This window comes from Humulus lupulus, chromosome X (genome assembly GCF_963169125.1).
Source record: "Humulus lupulus chromosome X, drHumLupu1.1, whole genome shotgun sequence".
NCBI classification, from domain to species: Eukaryota; Viridiplantae; Streptophyta; class Magnoliopsida; order Rosales; family Cannabaceae; genus Humulus; species Humulus lupulus.
The window spans coordinates 1,204,867-1,223,627 of NC_084802.1; the positions used below are offsets into that span (position 1 = coordinate 1,204,867).

General features: G+C 31.4%; 3 protein-coding genes and 6 non-coding genes across 11 annotated transcripts; 1 reads left to right on the forward strand and 8 right to left on the reverse strand.

Moving 5' to 3' along the window:
• Positions 1–2,770: 2,770 nt before the first annotated feature.
• On the reverse strand, positions 2,771–2,834 carry LOC133807494 (small nucleolar RNA Z105). Its single transcript, XR_009879405.1, has one exon. It is a non-coding gene; the product is annotated as a small nucleolar RNA Z105 (small nucleolar RNA).
• A 36-nt stretch (positions 2,835–2,870) lies between these two features.
• LOC133807522 (small nucleolar RNA SNOR75) lies at positions 2,871–2,954 on the reverse strand. The gene has a single exon (XR_009879430.1). It is a non-coding gene; the product is annotated as a small nucleolar RNA SNOR75 (small nucleolar RNA).
• A 54-nt stretch (positions 2,955–3,008) lies between these two features.
• Positions 3,009–3,116, reverse strand: LOC133807513 (small nucleolar RNA snoR97). Its single transcript, XR_009879422.1, has one exon. It is a non-coding gene; the product is annotated as a small nucleolar RNA snoR97 (small nucleolar RNA).
• Positions 3,117–3,175: 59 nt separating this feature from the next.
• On the reverse strand, positions 3,176–3,290 carry LOC133807496 (small nucleolar RNA Z278). The gene has a single exon (XR_009879407.1). It is a non-coding gene; the product is annotated as a small nucleolar RNA Z278 (small nucleolar RNA).
• Positions 3,291–3,325: 35 nt separating this feature from the next.
• Positions 3,326–3,419, reverse strand: LOC133807493 (small nucleolar RNA Z223). Its single transcript, XR_009879404.1, has one exon. It is a non-coding gene; the product is annotated as a small nucleolar RNA Z223 (small nucleolar RNA).
• A 227-nt stretch (positions 3,420–3,646) lies between these two features.
• On the reverse strand, positions 3,647–3,799 carry LOC133807520 (small nucleolar RNA snoR134). The gene has a single exon (XR_009879428.1). It is a non-coding gene; the product is annotated as a small nucleolar RNA snoR134 (small nucleolar RNA).
• A 2,459-nt stretch (positions 3,800–6,258) lies between these two features.
• Positions 6,259–9,789, forward strand: LOC133805108 (ferrochelatase-2, chloroplastic). The gene is made up of 9 exons (XM_062243209.1): positions 6,259–6,549; positions 6,842–7,157; positions 7,247–7,390; positions 7,627–7,728; positions 8,012–8,115; positions 8,221–8,347; positions 8,459–8,611; positions 8,775–8,875; positions 9,143–9,789. Exons 1-9 carry the CDS (start codon positions 6,464–6,466, stop codon positions 9,456–9,458), a joined length of 1,449 nt encoding a protein of 482 aa, XP_062099193.1. The 5' UTR covers positions 6,259–6,463; the 3' UTR covers positions 9,459–9,789.
• Positions 9,790–9,950: 161 nt separating this feature from the next.
• LOC133805109 (uncharacterized) lies at positions 9,951–11,701 on the reverse strand. 3 transcript variants are annotated; one of them, XM_062243210.1, is made up of 3 exons: positions 11,553–11,701; positions 10,885–11,078; positions 9,951–10,343 (listed from the first exon to the last, which is right to left on the reverse strand). In XM_062243210.1, exons 2-3 carry the CDS (start codon positions 11,064–11,066, stop codon positions 10,157–10,159), a joined length of 369 nt encoding a protein of 122 aa, XP_062099194.1. In that variant the 5' UTR covers positions 11,067–11,078; positions 11,553–11,701; the 3' UTR covers positions 9,951–10,156. The 3 variants fall into 3 exon arrangements, with proteins under 3 accessions (XP_062099194.1, XP_062099195.1, XP_062099196.1); XM_062243211.1 differs by having other exon boundaries at positions 10,885–11,096; positions 11,553–11,674; XM_062243212.1 differs by having other exon boundaries at positions 11,316–11,575.
• A 3,984-nt stretch (positions 11,702–15,685) lies between these two features.
• LOC133804703 (abscisic acid receptor PYL2) lies at positions 15,686–16,530 on the reverse strand. The gene has a single exon (XM_062242846.1). It carries the CDS (start codon positions 16,412–16,414, stop codon positions 15,800–15,802), a length of 615 nt encoding a protein of 204 aa, XP_062098830.1. The 5' UTR covers positions 16,415–16,530; the 3' UTR covers positions 15,686–15,799.
• Between the last annotated feature and the right edge of the window lie 2,231 nt (positions 16,531–18,761).

Consider the following 18,761-nt stretch of genomic DNA (forward strand, 5'->3'; position numbering starts at 1 on the left):
CCAATCAATGTTTTAACATTTTAACAATTAATGTTTTACCCACTGTATCTCTTTTTCTTTTTCTTTCTTGAAAGCAAGAAAATGAAAAATAATAAGATAAGAACATCTCCAACTTGACACTAAATTTGGTGTCACACCAACATCAAATTTGGTGTCAAAAATTATTTTCACTCCAACCACAACATTAAAAACTACCAAATTTTTTTTTTTATTTATTATTATATTATTTTTATAAATAAATTGAATATTCTTTTTATTATTATATTAATTTATCAAAATCATCACAATTATTATATCTAATTAATGTTTTAAATAAAACTACTCATTAATTACATAGCAATAATACTATTGATTGTGAATGTTGAGAATGTGATGTTTAATGTGTTCAATTTTAATTTTTTTAATGTGTCTTTAAATTTGTAATATTTGTATGGTGTAATATTAAAAAAAATACAAATATTTAATAATGTTTTATTTAATTATAATTAAAAAAATTATTTTGTGGTATATACAATTTAATCTCCACATAATAAACTAAATTCTAAATTATATATATAATAATATAAATATATATAAATAATAATATAAATATATATAATAAAAAATTTTAAAAAAAGTTAATACCGTGTGCTACAATACACGTCATATATGCTGTGTATTGTAGCAAACACAGCAAAATGCAGTAGAGTATAATGTTACATTGGAGAGATATCTGCACCAAATACAGCATTTTGCTGATACATTGCAGATGCTCTAATAAACTAAGATGTGAAGATTGAGGATATTTTAGGCAAGAAAAAAGGAAGAAAAGATGAGACTGATAAATCAGGTAGTAATAAATAGATAGTAATGATAATAATCACTCATTGATGCCCAATGTATGGTGGTTTTTATTTGAATTAGCCACCACTTCCTTCCAATTTGTTGTCGTTTTTTATAACTATTATCGTTTTTTGCAATTAATGTCGTTTTTTACATTATTGATTTGATTTTACAATTTGTATGTACCCCAAAAAGTGTATTAAGATATAGCCATAGTATTTATCAAGATATTTGTGAAAATTAATTTGATTGTATTGCAATTGTAAAAATATTCATATTCCTAATGGGCATTCTTGTCATGTTATATATTATTGCTTAGTGCATTATTTTATGAAATTTACTAAATTTTGTTTGTTTAATTACGTAGGGCTGGACTATGTTTATATTTCCTATACATGTCACGAAATGGCTATGAAACAATATAAATTAAAACTTTAATTTTTATACCAATATTATTTACATTTACTTCTACTTAAAATGTTTTAATACCAAGTTCTACTTCAATATCTTTTTTTTTTTTTTACATTTCCTCCTATTTCAACATTTATTTTAATATCAATGTTTTAAAAGTAATGACACATCACTATGTATAATATTTAGATATATAAAAGTTCAATAGTTTTTATTAATTTTTTAACCCTTTAAATTCATTCTCTTTCTAAACAAATTAATTTTTTTATTCTTTTGTCTCCATTTAAAGATAAGATTTTATTTTTTGTTATTCAATTTAATGAATATTTATACGATCATGAAATCGTATAAGTAGGAGTTTTTCATAAAGATTCTGCTTATTTTGTTCATTCTAATGCAGATACAATTAATATTTATTTTCTCTCATTTTTTCATTAATGAAGTCTTTTAACTTTGAAATTTAGGAATTTACTCCTTTAGTACTTCTTATTATGCAAAGAATCATTTTACTACAATAATATTCATATGATAATCTTTATTTTAAAATTATACATATTTAATACCCTAAATTTATATTTAATAAATAATATTTTGTCATATAATCAAATTGTATATGAAATTAAGTAATTAAATTTTAATTTAGAACTTTATAATTAAATACAGCATAATTAAATTTGTAAATTTTATTAATTTTAAAATATAAAGTACTAATAAAGTACAATTTTAAAATTTTTCAAATAAACATTATTATAAACACGAATAGTTAGCTACCTTTGAAATTTTGATTGTGATGCTGTCGAAGTATAAGCTTTCATTTGTTGATTAAATGTTCTACGAGTCCCTATGTAAAGTTGTAAATTGTAATATTACAAGTTTCATAGTGCAAGAGCATTCACCTTATTTGTCATTTGTCAAAAACAAACATTTACATAAAATTACTAAAAACATTAAAAGAATTATGCATATTTTTTAAATTCAATTGTTGCTGCACAAAAACCCACATAAACTGAAATTTGTAGTTTTAAGATGTTTTATTAAATGGATTTATAATTTTTTAGATTTATTTTTGTTTGAGTTATTAGTATGATGAATTAATTACCATTTTAGTTAAAACAAACTTGATTTAAGAGCAGACTTGAATTATTTAAAAAACAGAATACAATCAAGTAAAGAACCAAAATAAAGATCTAAAAAATCATTAATCCTTATTAAAATTAAAAAAATATATATAAAAGGTTTCATAGTCTTGGAATCACATGTCCACAAATTCCACTTAGCTATTGTAAGAAATCTAAATATGAGCTAACAAAAATTAAAGAAAATTAAAAATAAAATTAGGAAATGAAAGAAAGAAAGAAAAGGAGAAGCAGCTCAAAAGTGCTTGAAACAAAATCATTGATGCTTCTCAGTGTATCGTTTAATCTGTTTTATCATCATAGCAACACCTTCCTTTTCCTCTCTATCTCCATTCTTTTATAAAAACCAAAACAAAAACAAATTTCAACAAATCAAAATAAAACTAATTTAGAACAGGCATTCAGAATGAGTAGGAGGTTTTGTGTTCATCAATATCTCAGAAAAACATTTCATCATTATGCCTCATCAATCTAATAACGAAATCAATTAAAGAAGAGATTGCCTCTCAGACAAATGCCTCGATTGTCGTCACGATTTCAAGAATGGATATCGGACTCGTCATCTTTGGTTGATCATCAATGAGAAAATCTCTTTCATCTCCAATAAACATATACATATAAATATACAACTATATATGTGTATGTAGTGCTGTTATTTAACTCCATTCTCGTAGAATTACAAAAGATGAAGCTGATAGACAACACTCAATCTCTGAGTTTTTCAGACTCTTATACCCACTTCAGATTAAGAATAAGAGTATAGTTAAAACTCAAAAACATAATTAAAAATCATAATCTAAGATATATCCTCAGTTAAATCCATTAATCTCATATGAAATGTAGCTTCACCAAGGGGTTCTCCCTGTAAACAGGGTCTCAGCTCCACAACACCTCAACAAATTGGATTGAGTCATCAATGGAATCTATTTCAATAGATGATAATATAGAACAAGATTAAAAGGCTCAGCTTGTTGTAAACAGCTCTTTCGATCAAGAATTTTCTGAAGCAGAACTGGCATTTAAGCTGAGATTACATCATCATAGCCAATCAATCAATCAAAAAAAAGAACAATTAACCATTGCTAACAATATCTCTCAATCAACTAATCAAATGATTTTTTTCTCAAAAAAATCCAAACTTTTCAAACCCCATTTGTCTAGATTTCCATTACCATAACCTGCACAATTCACAAGTTAACAAATCAGACACCAGAATATGAATATGAATCTGAATCAACAAGCACAATGATAGACTTCAAAGAAAAAGATAGAGAAAGAGATGTAGCCGTTTCTTTGACACAGATGAGCCGTGGGAATAGCATCGAAGCCAAACTGCAACACTAAACGGCACCGTTTTAGCACGTGCATTGGGGCTCACGCCATCAGAAAGATCAGATCATCAGGGAAGCCCGGGGTGTTGCACCGTGCCATACTAAACTATCAAGAGTTTTCAAAGAGAAAAAAGACAACATTTTTAGATCCATTGTGTTCGATTTTTAGATGAATCGAGGAAACCCAAGTAAAAAAAAACCAAACTTGGGATTATAAAAGTTGATTTGGTAATATGTAGCCAACATTTGTAGCATGAAACAACAAAAAGATATTTCAGGCTATCTTCAGGTGGCAACTGAGTTTGGGCTCTAAGCGGCAGACAAGGCACCATTAGCTAGGCTCTCGCTGTTGACTCGAATTATAGAGCCTTTGGAGACTGTATCTATGTGTGTGTATATATATATATATATATGAATGTATGTATATGTATGATGAAATAAATGTAGCTACTGTAAATTTGAAGGGAGCCATGGAGATTTGAGTAACTCCCTCCAATCGTGTTAGAAGCTCAGTTTAGGCACACTGCAAAAGGTCGCTTGTTATTGTTTCATCAACAAACACCCGTGTCTGACTTAAGTGCCGCCCAATACATAAACACATACGCATATACATAAGAGAATTTTTCTACTCGATGATGAACCAGAGAAAAGAAACCATAGAAGAAGAAGAAGAAGAAGAGGAGGAGGCACAATGCTTGACTCGGCTGAAGCCTTTATTTATAGCTAGCTGCTCCCCAAACCCTAATCACATATTTCTTCTCCAGTAGAAAAACAATGGGCCGAACTAGTGTTGGGCTTTTTAGTTTTGAGTATTGAATACATATAGGAATTTTATAAAGACATGGGAAAAAATAACTTACTTTCTATATTTATATTTTTGACAAAATATAATTCTAGAAAAAAAATTGTTTGAATGTGTGAATCTCATAAAATATTATAAATAAAAATACACATTCTCTCTCTTACTTTTCTCTTTCACTCCACCTCTCGTGTATATTTCACTCACACTCTCCATTTTCTCTCACAACAATGACAACCAACCATTTTCTCTCACAACAATAGGAGCTCTCCACACCGGCAAATAGACAACGTACCTCTGATCACTGCCGACGACATCTCTGATTTATCTTCTTCTTCGCGTTCTTCTTCTTTTTCCTTTTCTTCTTCATCATCATCATTATCTTCTTCTTCTTCTTCTTTACGTTCTTCCGCGTCTTTATTTTGTTTCAAATCTACTTTTTTTTTCAGATCATATTTTTTTCCAAATTTGTCTAAGTTACTCGTTGTAACAAGTCACCTTATTTAATCTCATTCTTCATGGTAGTTTTAAAATCTGATTTTGCTTTTTAGATGTTGTTTTTTAAGATTTGACTAAGTAACTTGTTATCTCTGTTTTCCACCCGTGACACGTGGCCTAACTCAATGGGTCTGTGGGCCCTCTTAAAGAGGTCCAGGCCCATCTGGAGCCCAATGAATGGGGAAGGAAGAAATCCTGATAACCCAACCATCATTGAGCCCCACAACGTTCGATGGGCATGACCATAATGAGGGAATCGAGACTAAGATGCAGGCCCGACTCATCTTCCTGGTCCCAACCTATCTGTATCATCTGGAATGCCAATAGAGGTGGCAGACTAACTAGTCGATGAAATAGACCTGGTCAAGAATCCAGGGGAGATATTCAGTGTCACAATGTCCATCTTAGAATTTAAGCATCGTATTTGCTCACTCTAAAATTCCAAATCATTTACAAATGGTACCTTATCCCTATTTATAGGTGGCTAAGGGGACTAAACTCATTAATTGGAGTTGGTTACAATAATTATTCCCATAATGAGATTAGTTATCTATAGATGAAGGTTTGCATACAATAAGTAAGTCGGTGGGCCCTAGTAGGCTTTTGGCAGATCCAATACTAGGATGTCAAGTCCACTACTTTAATTGAAAAGTGTCCTTGATGTTGTGAGAGAATAGCAATTGCACACTTTCACATGTTAGGCGGCGTCGTGAGACATTCTTTTTGCCACTCGTACGGAACCGACAACACGATCCCTACAACCATTGAGTGTGAGACAGGTATCTGTGGTCCACAGTACCTCTGTGGCCTTCACTTTGTCAAGCGTCCTCATCCCCCGGAGGAGGTTCTTCAATATTGTGATGAATTAGTCATAGCTCGATGGGGCCCTAGAGGATCACGTTCCGACTAGTTCCTCGGGAGTTGGGAATGCTGAAATTACGGACAACAATATTCTCACTGACAAAAAGATCATGATAGTGTAATTTCTAAAAAAAAAAACCATAAAAATATTAAAAACATAAATTTCTACATAATTATTTTTAGGGTAAAAAATGTGGTGTAATTTCCACTAATTAGTAGTTAAGGCCCAAAACCCATGGGCCCACATAGTGTACTTTTGGACAGAGCTGAGCTACTGCTTCGCTAGGCGTACAGAGCTCCACGCCACCGCCCATGGCTGCTACTACTGCTCCACTCCATATAATTATATATATATATATAATTACGAAAGAGATAGTCATAGTTGGTAGAGAGTAGGGAGAAATATCCTCCATATTTGACTTTGACTTTTTGGTTTGGATTATTGTTGGTTTCATTATAAGTTCTCAACTACTCCCTTCTTCCTTGATTCTCAAGAATCCAATTCCCTTTTTCGCTTTTTCTTCTCACACGTTTTCTCTTCCAACTAATAATTACCCAATACTACTATTAGGGTTTTTGGCTCATTTCTGAAGTGATCCGACGCCATGGACGCCAAATCCTGCTCCGGCCTTCTTTCCAACGCCAACTTAACTGGTTTGACTCTCCGGAAGTCGGATCATGCATTTTCTACGTAAGTTCTCGATTTAACACTTTTTTTTCTTCAAAGACTGAATCTTTTTTGTGTATGTATTATAATTATGGATGATCCGATAATTTTATTGAACTGTGCGAATTTCATGAGAAACACCGAGAGAATTTCATCTGGGGTTCTTTAGTTTAGATTGAAAGCCTGAAGACGAGGCAGAATTGTCTGAAATTCGATGCTTTTGACCTGAATCGTTACAATTATATAAAATTTAAATCCCTACAGTGGATGGGTAAAAGATTTTGCTTTAGGATTTTACTGATTGCGCTCATTTCAGGTCTTGCTCTCCTCCAAGATCTCCTATGAATGTCTCGTGCCATTCATCTAAAAGCTCACAACTTGACAATGTAACATTTAAATCACAATCTAACACGCGTGGGTTATCGCATTCGAATCAGTGTTTAACATTTGGCAAGAGAAGCTCATTGGGGAAAACATTTTGTTCTGCGGGTGTTTGCACTTATGATGGGGTTGCTATAGATTCTCATTCTCAAGTTGAGGAAGAAAAAGTTGGGGTTCTACTTCTGAATCTAGGAGGGCCTGAGACTCTTAATGATGTTCAACCATTTTTGTACAACTTATTTGCTGACCCTGTAAGTTTGTGGTGGTAATGCTTCACTGCCTTTTACTATTTGTTGTATTTGGTTAGCCATAATAATGTTTTCTGGATGGGGTAATGCAGGATATCATTCGTCTCCCGAGATTGTTTCGGTTTCTTCAAAGACCACTAGCCCAATTGATTTCTGTTCTTCGAGCACCCAAAAGTAAAGAAGGCTATGCTGCTATCGGAGGTGGTTCACCGTTGCGTAAAATTACTGATGAGCAGGTAGATATGTCTATTTGAGATATTGTTCATTGCCAAATCTGCATTGCTTAATTGTTAATAATGTTATTCAGTGTTTTAAGCGTATAATTACTGATGAACTGGTATATATGTGTATTTGAGTGATTGCTCATTGTAAAATCTGCATTGCTTAATAGTTTATAATGTTTCCTAGTGTTTTCATTTGGAATAGGGTTGGAATTTCAGTTTGGTTTACATGCTATATTCATATGATGCAGGCAAATGCACTTAAAATGGCTTTGGAAGCAATGGAAATATCTGCAAATGTCTACGTCGGAATGCGCTACTGGTATCCATTCACCGAGGAGGCAATTCAGCAAGTTAGTCCTTCACTTCGATGCGATCTTTTTAGTACTGGCTTTTCTATTGGTTTCTTAAAAAATGTTCCTTAGCAGTTCTTGTTCGTATGAAAAAATTGAGAAACCATGTTAATGAGTAGATGATAAAGAAAATAGGACCATGTGATTATTGTGTGCCTACTTAGAGCAGCTGATGATTTTGCTATTTTTCACATTGTTTAAAGTAAATGATTATGCCTTTCCAATCTTTCTGTTAACTGCTTGATAATAGGAACTTATGTCATTATCTATGATTCTATGACAGATCAAGAGGGACAGGATCACTAGGCTTGTTGTGCTACCTCTGTATCCACAGTTCTCTATTTCTACTACTGGATCAAGCATCCGAGTGCTTCAGAATTTGTTCAGGTGCTAATTTTGTGTCTCAACTTATCATCTTCTAAAGCATGTGATTTCTATTCATTTTTATTTCTTGTTTGTTCATATTTTTTCTGAACGAGATTTGACTGCCAGGAAAGATGCCCATCTGTCAAAGCTGCCTGTTGCAGTTATAAAATCATGGTACCAACGAGAAGGTTATGTTAAGTCAATGGCTGACTTGATTTCAAAAGAATTAGAGACTTTTTCTGAGCCTTCGGAGGTAGGTTAAATTTTTTCATTGCAGATTCTGAAGGTTTCCTAATGCAGTGGACATGTATGCTTTAAATATTAAGCATATTCTGATTTTGTATCTTGGTGGTGAAAACTTTAGGTCATGATATTCTTCAGTGCCCATGGTGTCCCTGTCAGTTACGTTGAGAATGCAGGGGATCCATACAAAGATCAGATGGAGGAGTGTATATTTTTAATCATGCAAGAGCTGAAAGCTAGAGGAATTGATAATAAGCACACTCTTGCTTATCAGGTGCTTAACTAAACTTCAGATCTTTAATTTTTAGCTCATGCTTTTTTGCCTTGCGTCTCTTGGCAAATGGCAAACAATTCTTTTTTTTTTTAACAATTATGGTCTTCTTTTATTAGCCTTCTTACAACATTGACATTTTTTCATTGGTTGGATGCAAAATCAGAGCCGAGTTGGTCCTGTTCAATGGCTGAAGCCCTATACCGATGAAGTCCTTGTTGAGCTTGGCCAGAGCGGTGTCAAAAGTCTCCTAGCTGTTCCAGTCAGGTACATGTTTAAAAGGGGCACTTGTGTGTCTGATTATCATGATGCTCTGATGTTAATTAAGTCTTACAATAAATAATATATCATCAGCACAATTACATCTTTTTCTTAATGCAAGTCTCTTGGGAAAACTCTCCCTGCCATTGTTTATCCTAACAAAATTCCCTAGATTCATTGCGCAAACTCTTTGTTTAGAACTCACTGAAAATTACTTGAGTGAAGCATTTTATTTGGCATTTGTATCTTATTGTGAGTTCTCTTCGTGTCCAGCTTTGTCAGTGAGCACATAGAAACACTTGAAGAGATAGACATGGAGTACAAGGAGTTGGCTCTCGAATCTGGAATCAAGAATTGGGGTCGAGTTCCTGCGCTTGGTTGTAAGTCTTCCTTCATCACAGATTTAGCAGAAGCAGTAGTAGAAGCCCTGCCATCAGCAACAGCCATGCCAACCTCATCAGATATCTCTACTGTGGAAGAAGATGATGATCCAGTTCGGGACTTCGTTAAACTGTTCTTCGGTTCTGTCGTAGCATTTCTTTTACTTTTTTCACCAAAAATGATATCGGCCTTCAAGAACTACCTCTAGGAAATACCATACAGAGCTGCTCTTACAGAATAAAATACAAGACCAAGAAAAGAATTAGATTTTTTGAGATGGAAGATTTTTTTTGTAAAAGTCATTGTCAGGATGTGTAATGTGTGTTCCTTGAAATGGCTTTCCTAATCGAATTGAACTAAAATTTTATTTACATTGAGCTTATAGTTGTCTTGTCAGCTCATATATACTAGCCATTGTTTGCTCAGTAATTAGTATATGACAATAGATGTGGTTAATGGCTTGTAATCTTTAGTTTGCTTGTATTTTGACATTTTGTACTTTTTTTTAGTACACAAAAGCCTTGTTTCAGGCAATGAAATTTTTAGCAGACCATAGTAACAAATAATCTAATAATAGTAAGAGCTAAAATGAAGCAATATGAAAGAGTATTTACTTATCCTCTAGAAGTTCTTAAACAAATATGGAGAATAGAACAACGAGCCAATGAAATTACCAAAATGGCTACTTGGGAACAGTACAAATAAGAAGCTGATCAATTATTTTAACTGGAAGGTTATTCAGGTGAATTTAATCCACTCAACAGTTTCAACATGGTTGGTGTTAACAAGACTAATATTTAATCAAAAAAGAAACATTTTCACAGAGCAAATGTAAATATTAACTAACTGATGAGAAGAAGCTTGACTAGTTCATCTTCAATGGCAATTATTTGTGTGGCTCTGTAATTAAACGTAGTAGCCGGTGAAAGTAAATCCTCGACCAATGATCTCACCAGCACAAAACCAAGCAAAGCATTCCAACCCAAACAGAGCTGCAATTCCAGCATCTTCCACCTTCAGCTCCTGCCTGTTCTTCCATAGATGCTTCACGTAGTCTAGCTCTTTCGCCAAAGCTTCACGACGACCAGGTAAACTGTGCCAGCATACAACAGATATTGTGGAATTATTAGACACACAAACTGCTTCATCTCTGGTGATATTTCTAGTTCAAGAGACTGCTTGTTTTCGAGTAATGCTGAGATACACATTTCGACAGACTATGAAGAAAAATAACATGAATCATCACAACATGTTATTTGTTAAAATAACTTATGTCTCATCAATCAAGACACTTGTTTTGAATAATTAATTCATCATGATTCATGGTGTCTAGCATTTGCCTTATAACAAAGATTTCTTTTGTATTTTACTAAATACCCTTTTTTTTTTGTAGCTCATTAAACATCCTAGCATTAGTAAACAAATTGATATAAAATCAGTGTAAAAACAGACACTCACAATAACCTTTCAAGGAAATGTTGTTCTTGTTCAAAGGGCATTGCTTTGAGTTTGAACAACAAAATTCACAGATTCAAACAGCTTGAATACTATTTGTTTTCCAAGAAAATAACACAAGGATGATGCTTATAATTGATAGTACTGAGCAATGGAATAGAGTGAGATAAAATACAGACCTGGCTAGACGAGTATAAAACAATTGTTTGGACAAAAGAGTACACTTCTCAACAGTGGGGGGCTCCTGGATGTACTGCTTGTTCTGCTCCAGCAGCTGCTTATAGTAGGAAGTACCATGCTTAGCCACAAGCTGAGAGGCCTGAGTAGCCTTGGATTGTAACTGAACCAGCTTGGACGCCATCAATTCCTCAACCTATGATAAATGCACAGCCTGTTTAGTATCCCAATGTGGACCGTTAAACAAAATGAGTTTCTCATCTCAAAACCCAACTTCTATTTGAGAAAGAAAAACCACTTGTTTGTGGAGCCGATGAGCTAATTAGTCATAAACTTAACCCCAAATTTGGACAAACCAATTAGAAGAAAAGGGGCATTGAAACAGAAATACATAAGCTAGGATATACAGGCTTAGGTAGATACAAATACATACTGTACATTACGCAAAGACGAACAAAGTCACTGAATTTATCATCAAAAGTTCATCTTTCTTTCTGGGTATCAATTAAATTATTCATACGAACAATAAAATCAACAACTTGGGGGAGAATCAGATCAAAATGAAGAGTAGTGTGACTGTGAACGAGAAGAGATGAATTGAATTAGATCTAGTACAATGAACAAGACATTAGATAGAGATTGAAAAATGAAAAAGTGGTAATGGAGAGACCTTGGCAAAGTGGTGGAGAGAGTGAAAGAGCTCCGGTTAGCCAAAGTGATTGCGCGTTTTGTGAACCTCTACACACACACCAAAACTCCAAGCCCTATTTTGACTCTTTCCACGTGGACGGTCAAGAGGTTTTCGATCAATTTTTATTTTTACATGTTATTTTGAAAGAGGAAAAAAAAAAATCAAATCTTGAATTTAAAATTACTAACTTTTCATTATTAAAATAAAGTTGATTTTTTTTAGTGTTTGGACAAAGGTATAATAAGATACAATAATAATTTGGAACATGGTACTAGATTAGTTAATACAAATGTAATTAAATCTTTTGTTCTAAATTAATATTAGATTTGTGTTTTTGAAACTTGACATCTATTCATTAGTTTATTTAAATAAATAAAAAAATTATCCCCATATACTATTAGCATCTATCCTTATAAAGAGGTGGTTCCTAGGTGAATTGGAGTAGCAAATAAATATGAAAAATAATTGGAAAAAGTGGTAGCATTAAGTATGGTATAGATCGTCATATTAATTTTTAGATATTTGTTATGAAAGCAACTAAATTATTATGTTTGTAGCACTTAAGTACTTAAGTTATTTTTTTGCTGGCGAAAATACATTATGTCCATATTTTGTTGCAGTTGATGTCAAATTTGCTTATAACTTAAATACTTTTGTCGCAAATATCTCATAATTTGAGTATTTTTGCCACACATATCTATTAGATTATGTATTTTCACCATAAATATTCATTTAATTTAGTATTTTCACCGATATATCGCAAATACACTTAACAGTTGAAACTGTCGGCTGTAACAAAACATAGACGGAATGTACTTTCATCAGCAAAAAAATAACATTAGTACTTAAGTGCTACAAATATAGTAATTTATATATTTTTGCCGCAAATATCTATTCTTTTTTTGATCTTTTTATATAAGTACTCGCTATATTTTAGCCAAAATATCTCTTTCAAAATTTTAAAAATATAATGGAATATGTATTATATTTCAGCATGATTTCTTCTCTATATATGGAGAAAGTTTAGCTCACCTTAAAAAAATATTATTTTTTAATTTTTTTATTATTTTAATGAATAAAAATATATAATATTTAGATAATGTAGAAAAATAGAAAACTACTGTAAATATAATGTAAAAGTTTGTTGTGAAATTAAAAAAAAAAAAGATGAATTTTGGTGCGTATTTTAAAGTACAGTATCATTGTGATTACTTTAATATGTACAAACATTCAATATAGGAAGAAAAAAAAAGTATTGTGAGGCTTCCTTTGAGTGGGTTTTACTTTAGTGAAGAAGTTGGAATGTTTTTGGGCCTCAAGTCAAAATAATTATGGACTCAATTGCTTTATACTTGGGCCTTTATTTCATATACTTGTGCCCTTATCATGAAATGAACCAATCTATTTGATTAAGTCTTTTTTTTAATCCTTAAAAAAAGTTATTATTTCCCTTTCTTTTCTTTTGTTACAAAAGATGAAGAACATGCATGAATCCTTCCTCGACCTTAAATTATATGTATAATGACATAATTAATTTAACCATATCCCACAATAATATTATTATATATTAGCAAAAAGAGAAGTGAAATAAGTGGCTGAAATTCAACTTAGCTTATACATATATATATATATATATATATTGAATAAAGAAAGGTTCTGTTGTGATGAGCTAGGTAGGTTTTCACATGATATGTTGTTCACAAGTCATTTCATTTCCCATTCAAAAGAGATAAAAATAAAAATCTCCACTTCCTCTAGTCCTTGCCGTTGAATCCAGGGTTGGCATTATAGCCACACTTATGTATAGTCTTACACCAAACTATATAATATACACATAAATATTATATATATATATATACCAACTGCATTCTCTCTTTTATATATATATATATATATATGATAATTGCTTATATATAAAAAAAAATAATATATATATATATATATTACTCTCATCTTATAAGATCAGCATTCCGTACATAATGGCACCCATATATTTTCAATAATTTCACCAAATTACGGGTGTTAATTGGTGGGTTTATCAAGTAATAACATATTTTACTCAACCTAATGTAAAAATTGAGGGTTAAAAATCTAACTCTAACCTAACCAATTAAGAAAAAAAAGTTTACCCGTCTAATATTTTAGGAGGTTTGGTCGGGTTAATCCGCCCTAATTAATCTTAAGTTATTTTTTAAATATTCAAATAATTAAATTCAATAAACTAAAAATATAGGTTACATCTTTTAAACTTAGATTAGACATATTATTCTAAATTAAAACTTTAAAAAATATTATTCTAAATTCATTGTTAAAGATTTTAAAATAATATTTAATAGAGATATTGGCGTCGATAATACCCAATTGTTTTTCAAAAAGTTACATTCTAATACCAAATTTTTATTTTGCGGTAAAAATACATAAATCTACAATTTTGGTGCAACCGTTAGTATTCACCGTTAACTGTCCATTAAGTGTCCACATGACACATTTTTATTAGTCTAATTGGCGGCGATAATACTCAAATCTTTTCAAAAGTTACACTTCAACACCCAATTTTGTTTTTTTTTTTTGCGGTAATACTTAAATCTACAATTTTATTGCAACCATTAGTATTCATCGTTAACTGCCTGTTAAGTATCCACGTGACACATTTAGATTGTGTGATGCTTTTAGACTAAATTATTTAAATATTATAAAAATCATTTAAAATTTTAAAAATATAAAATATTATTAAAAAATGATTAATAATATGAATTTTAAGATAATTTTGAGTTTCAATTTTAATTTGGGTTATTTCGAATTTGACATTTAGTTTTATTAATTAGTTTTTAATAATTTTTTAGATTTTTTTAACATTTAAAATGATTTTTATAGTATTTAAAGAATTTATGGATATTGGCAGCAATAATACTCAAATAATTTATAAAGTTACACTTTAAGACCTAATTTTACGAGTATAAAATTGTGACACGTGAATACGTAACGGCAAGTTAATGGTGAGTACTAACGGTTGCACAAAAATTATAGATCTATGTATTATTACTACAAAAAAATTGAGTATTAAAGTGTAATTTAAAAAAAAAAAATTGGCTATTATCACCGCTCATATTCCTATTTAATATTACATATAATAGATGTAGTAATACACACTATATATATATTATAAATGAAAAAAAAAATTTAATTGGTTTATTCATATTATATTAAGCGGATTGATATAATTCTTAAATTAACCCATAATAATTGACCATTTTAAATTTTTGTTGTATCATTCCTATTGTATTTTTTATCAATTTTTCGATTTAATTTGTACGGTTTATTTGATTTTGACGGTTTATATATAATTAAAAACAAAGCTAGCTACAACTATGATAGGAAAGTAGTGTTACTTTTAGATTTGGATACTATATAATATTACATATATATATAAGCATAGCCATGTGGAAACCTACTTAGCTATATCTATATTGTGATGATCATGCAAAATATATTACAATAAATTAATTAAGTTTAACATATGTTGGATTTTTTTTAGATTTAATTATTACAAAATTACATATATTAGCTGACTAAAATTAATAGCTCAAGTGTATTGGAAATGATAAACCAATATATATATATATAATAGATAAAATATAAGTAAATTTACCACGCCACAAAATTAAAAAAAATAAATCAATAACTAAAATAACATCAAAACATTAAAAAAAAAAAAAGGTAATTTACTTATTTGATACTTTGTGATTTTGCAAAGTATCATTTTTGTATTTCTATTTTTAATAATGCTCATATGGTACTTTGTATTTTAAAATTATACATATTTGATACCTTAAATTCAGATTTAATAGATAAAATTTTGTTAATATGATTAAGTAATTAAATTTAAATTTAGAACTTACATAATTGACAGCAGTTTGATTAAATTGGTAAAATTTTATTAATTAAATTTGAGTTTAGTGTATCAAATATGTATGATTTTAAAATATAAGCTAAAATATAAGGTACCATATGAATATTATTGAAAACAGATAATATCAAAATGATATTTTGCAAAAATATAAGAAACCAAATGGCTACTTACCAAAAAAAATCAAAACAAATAGTAGTAATAATAGTAGTAGAGTAGTGATAATAAATATTGAATATTGATGAATTACAAAAATAACAAATAGTAAAAACTCAAAACGCACCGTTTTACGATTAATCGATTACTTTACATTACACTACTAAAGGTCATGGCCGCCATCGCCATCGCCGCCGTCGCCGCCATGCAGAGCCACCACGGCAAGCTTCTGAAGGTTCAACTTCACAACGGTGTCGACAAACATCTTCGTGTCCTCCGTCGTGTTCCCCTCCGGTATGTCCACGATGTAAGACTCTATCACCACCGTGTAAACACCGCCGTTGTCGTTTTGGCTCTCGTCGCTGTCGTTTTTCCGAAACTCATTGACGGAAGTGACTGACCGGTAGTTGTTGAGGCGGTGCTCTCCACCAACGACGCTGAAGCTCAGCACGTGCTTCTCGTCGTCCAGAATCTCCAGCCTCTCGACGCTGGTCGACGCCGGCAGCCCCGACACGACGGTGACCTCCCTCATGCTCCCGACGCCGCCGTCGCCATTCATGTTGCAGCTCTTGATGAAGTGCTTGTATCTCTGAGGGTTGTCGAACCGCCGCACCAGAGCCCACACCACGCTCGCCGGAGCCTCGATACGTTGGGTGATCACCGACGTACACGTGTTCGGTTGAGATTCGAAGTTGTGGTACGTGGCGATGAGTGGCTCCAGCTCTGTGTATTCCTCCGAGCTCAGGCCATGGGGATTATTATCATCAGGATTCTCCATTTTTGATCCCTCTCTCTCTCTATATATATATATATGTATCTATATATGTATCGATACACAGAGAAAAGGGTATTGAGATTGACGAAGATGAAGATGATGATGAAGAGAGAAAAATGAAGAACCGGCATATGGACACACGAGGGTGCATATTTATGCAATGGTGTCGTTTTTCGAGTTGGACGAAAATACCCTTGGGTGTATATTCATGAAAGGGTGTCGTTTTTCGAGTTAGACGAAAATACCCTTGTGGTGACATTTGTCGTTTAGTTTAAAAATTGAGACTGTTATCATTATTACATGCGTCTTTTGCCAAAATAGTTTTTTTTTTTAATTATTTTCTACTATAATTTAATTTTAATAATTTTGATAATTAATCGAAAAATTTAAATAGTCAGCCGAAAAATTTAGACAACTGATCGAATTTTAGACAGATATAATTTTACAAAAAAAATTATAAAAAAAACTATTTTCACTGATTTCTATTATTATATACGTGTTTGTATGTTTTTTTTACTGGGTAACTATATTGGGAAAGTGTTTGTCTTTAAGCTAAATTTGTTTTTTTTTTGTTTTTAAATTTAATAATCTTTTGGGAACATGACAAGTGACAAGGTCAAATGCTTGAAAGTGAAGAGTCTAGTAGTATTGTTGATTTTAATGTTCAATACTAATGTTCTTTTTTCTTAAACTAATCAAAACCAACAAAAAATTTAGGGTGAAAATGTAAAAGAAAGTAGAAGGGGAGGGGTAAAATGGGAAAGAAGAGTAATAAATATAGAAATATTAAAGGGGTGGAGTATAGTAGTAATAGTCGCAATCGTTGAAAAGTGCAAAAGGCGGAGATTCGTGGATCATGTGAGAACTCTAACAAACTACCACGTGATCTAAACTCCACTCCCTTTCTTCTTCCATCTATACTATATTCTATACATTTTATTTTATTTTTATACAATATATTATTATTGGGGATTATATTTATATATTATAAGCAAAAGATCTATATACGAATATACCATTTCCTATATAGTGTATTGACTAGTGTTTGGGGTTAAAATAAATTCTTTTACAATTTCGCTTTGTAAAAAATAAAAAATAAAAATTTGGATAGTGTTGGAAATTTCGTTAAGGTGTTAGTCAAGGGGTTTCTGAACGATTATTTTGTAAAAAATTATTGAACGAACTCGTTATAACATATGTCGACTGATTACATAATTTACGAATCAAGATCCCCTGTCAAATTAGTGTGTGTCATATCATGTCTAACCAATGTAATTGTGACACTTCATATTAAAACATAAATTGTTGTGAAAAAACAGTAGCAGTTTTTTTTTTTTATAAATTAAATATTAAATATGAAGTGTCACAATTACATTGGTTAGACACAATATAAGACACACTAATTTGACAGGAGATCTTGATTCATGATTTACACTATACATATGTATTAGAGTTAGTGTTAGTGTTACGAATAACCGAGGTTTGATAACGATCCCTGACTACAATCTTAGGGTTATATATAATATCAGCGAATCTTTTCTTTTTCACTTTGTTCATGAGCTATCTGAAGACAGAAATGCACATCTTTGAAAGGGAAGACGTATTCATAGAGTACCAACTATTTTAGAAGAAAATCAAATTAGGGCTTATTTTCACTACATTTAATTTTTTATGCTACTTTGTACTCTTTTTTTGGTTATCTTAATATTTATTTATATATGTTATGTAACTGTTAAATTTTTATTGAAGAACAGAGAGTGAGAGAGAGAAATCGGAGGTGGAGAAAGATGGAGAGAAAGAAACTTACCATGCTCGCCCCAAACCGTGCCTCTGTCAACGCTCGTGCTCGTCGAGGAGGAGAACTAATGTGTGTGTGTGTTAGAATGAGTGTTAGGGTTAGGTTAGAAAAATAAAATGGACTTGTCCAAATGCTATTCTATATACATAAACACATTAGTGTCAGTATATGCATTGGCACTAAATGAGTGTATTAGTCGCTAATCATCAAATCTGGTCATCAACGTTAATTGACAACTTTGGGTGACCTGAAAGACCATTTTTGGTGTAGTGAAGAAGGTTAATAAGAAACGTAATTGCACCATTTTTCTTGCTAAAAATTATTTTAGACAACTTAACATTTAAGGTTCCAAATTTTCAGTATCATTGCGAATGAAATAAGCTATTAAATCATAATTTCGACATAATAAATTAATTTTAGAGGAAAATATTACATATATATGAGGTTCGCTATATAATTAAAATATATACCATTAGGTTAAAAAACAAAACTTGAATCATAACTTTTTCATGGATAATGCAAAAAGAGATCATACCATATTTATTCCCATTA

What these genes read in the sequence shown, in the direction of transcription:
- LOC133805108 (XM_062243209.1), top strand. Translation starts at nt 6,464, where the DNA reads ATGGACGCCAAATCCTGCTCCGGCCTTCTTTCCAACGCCAACTTAACT. An exon ending in GTAAAATTACTGATGAGCAG is followed by an intron (nt 7,391 to 7,626) that starts GTAGATATGTCT and finishes CATATGATGCAG; the next exon opens with GCAAATGCACTTAAAATGGC. An exon ending in CCGAGGAGGCAATTCAGCAA is followed by an intron (nt 7,729 to 8,011) that starts GTTAGTCCTTCA and finishes ATTCTATGACAG; the next exon opens with ATCAAGAGGGACAGGATCAC.
- LOC133804703 (XM_062242846.1), bottom strand. Translation starts at nt 16,414, where the DNA reads ATGGAGAATCCTGATGATAATAATCCCCATGGCCTGAGCTCGGAGGAA.
- LOC133805109 (XM_062243210.1), bottom strand. Translation starts at nt 11,066, where the DNA reads ATGGCGTCCAAGCTGGTTCAGTTACAATCCAAGGCTACTCAGGCCTCT. An exon ending in TTTTATACTCGTCTAGCCAG is followed by an intron (nt 10,344 to 10,884) that starts GTCTGTATTTTA and finishes ATGCTGGCACAG; the next exon opens with TTTACCTGGTCGTCGTGAAG.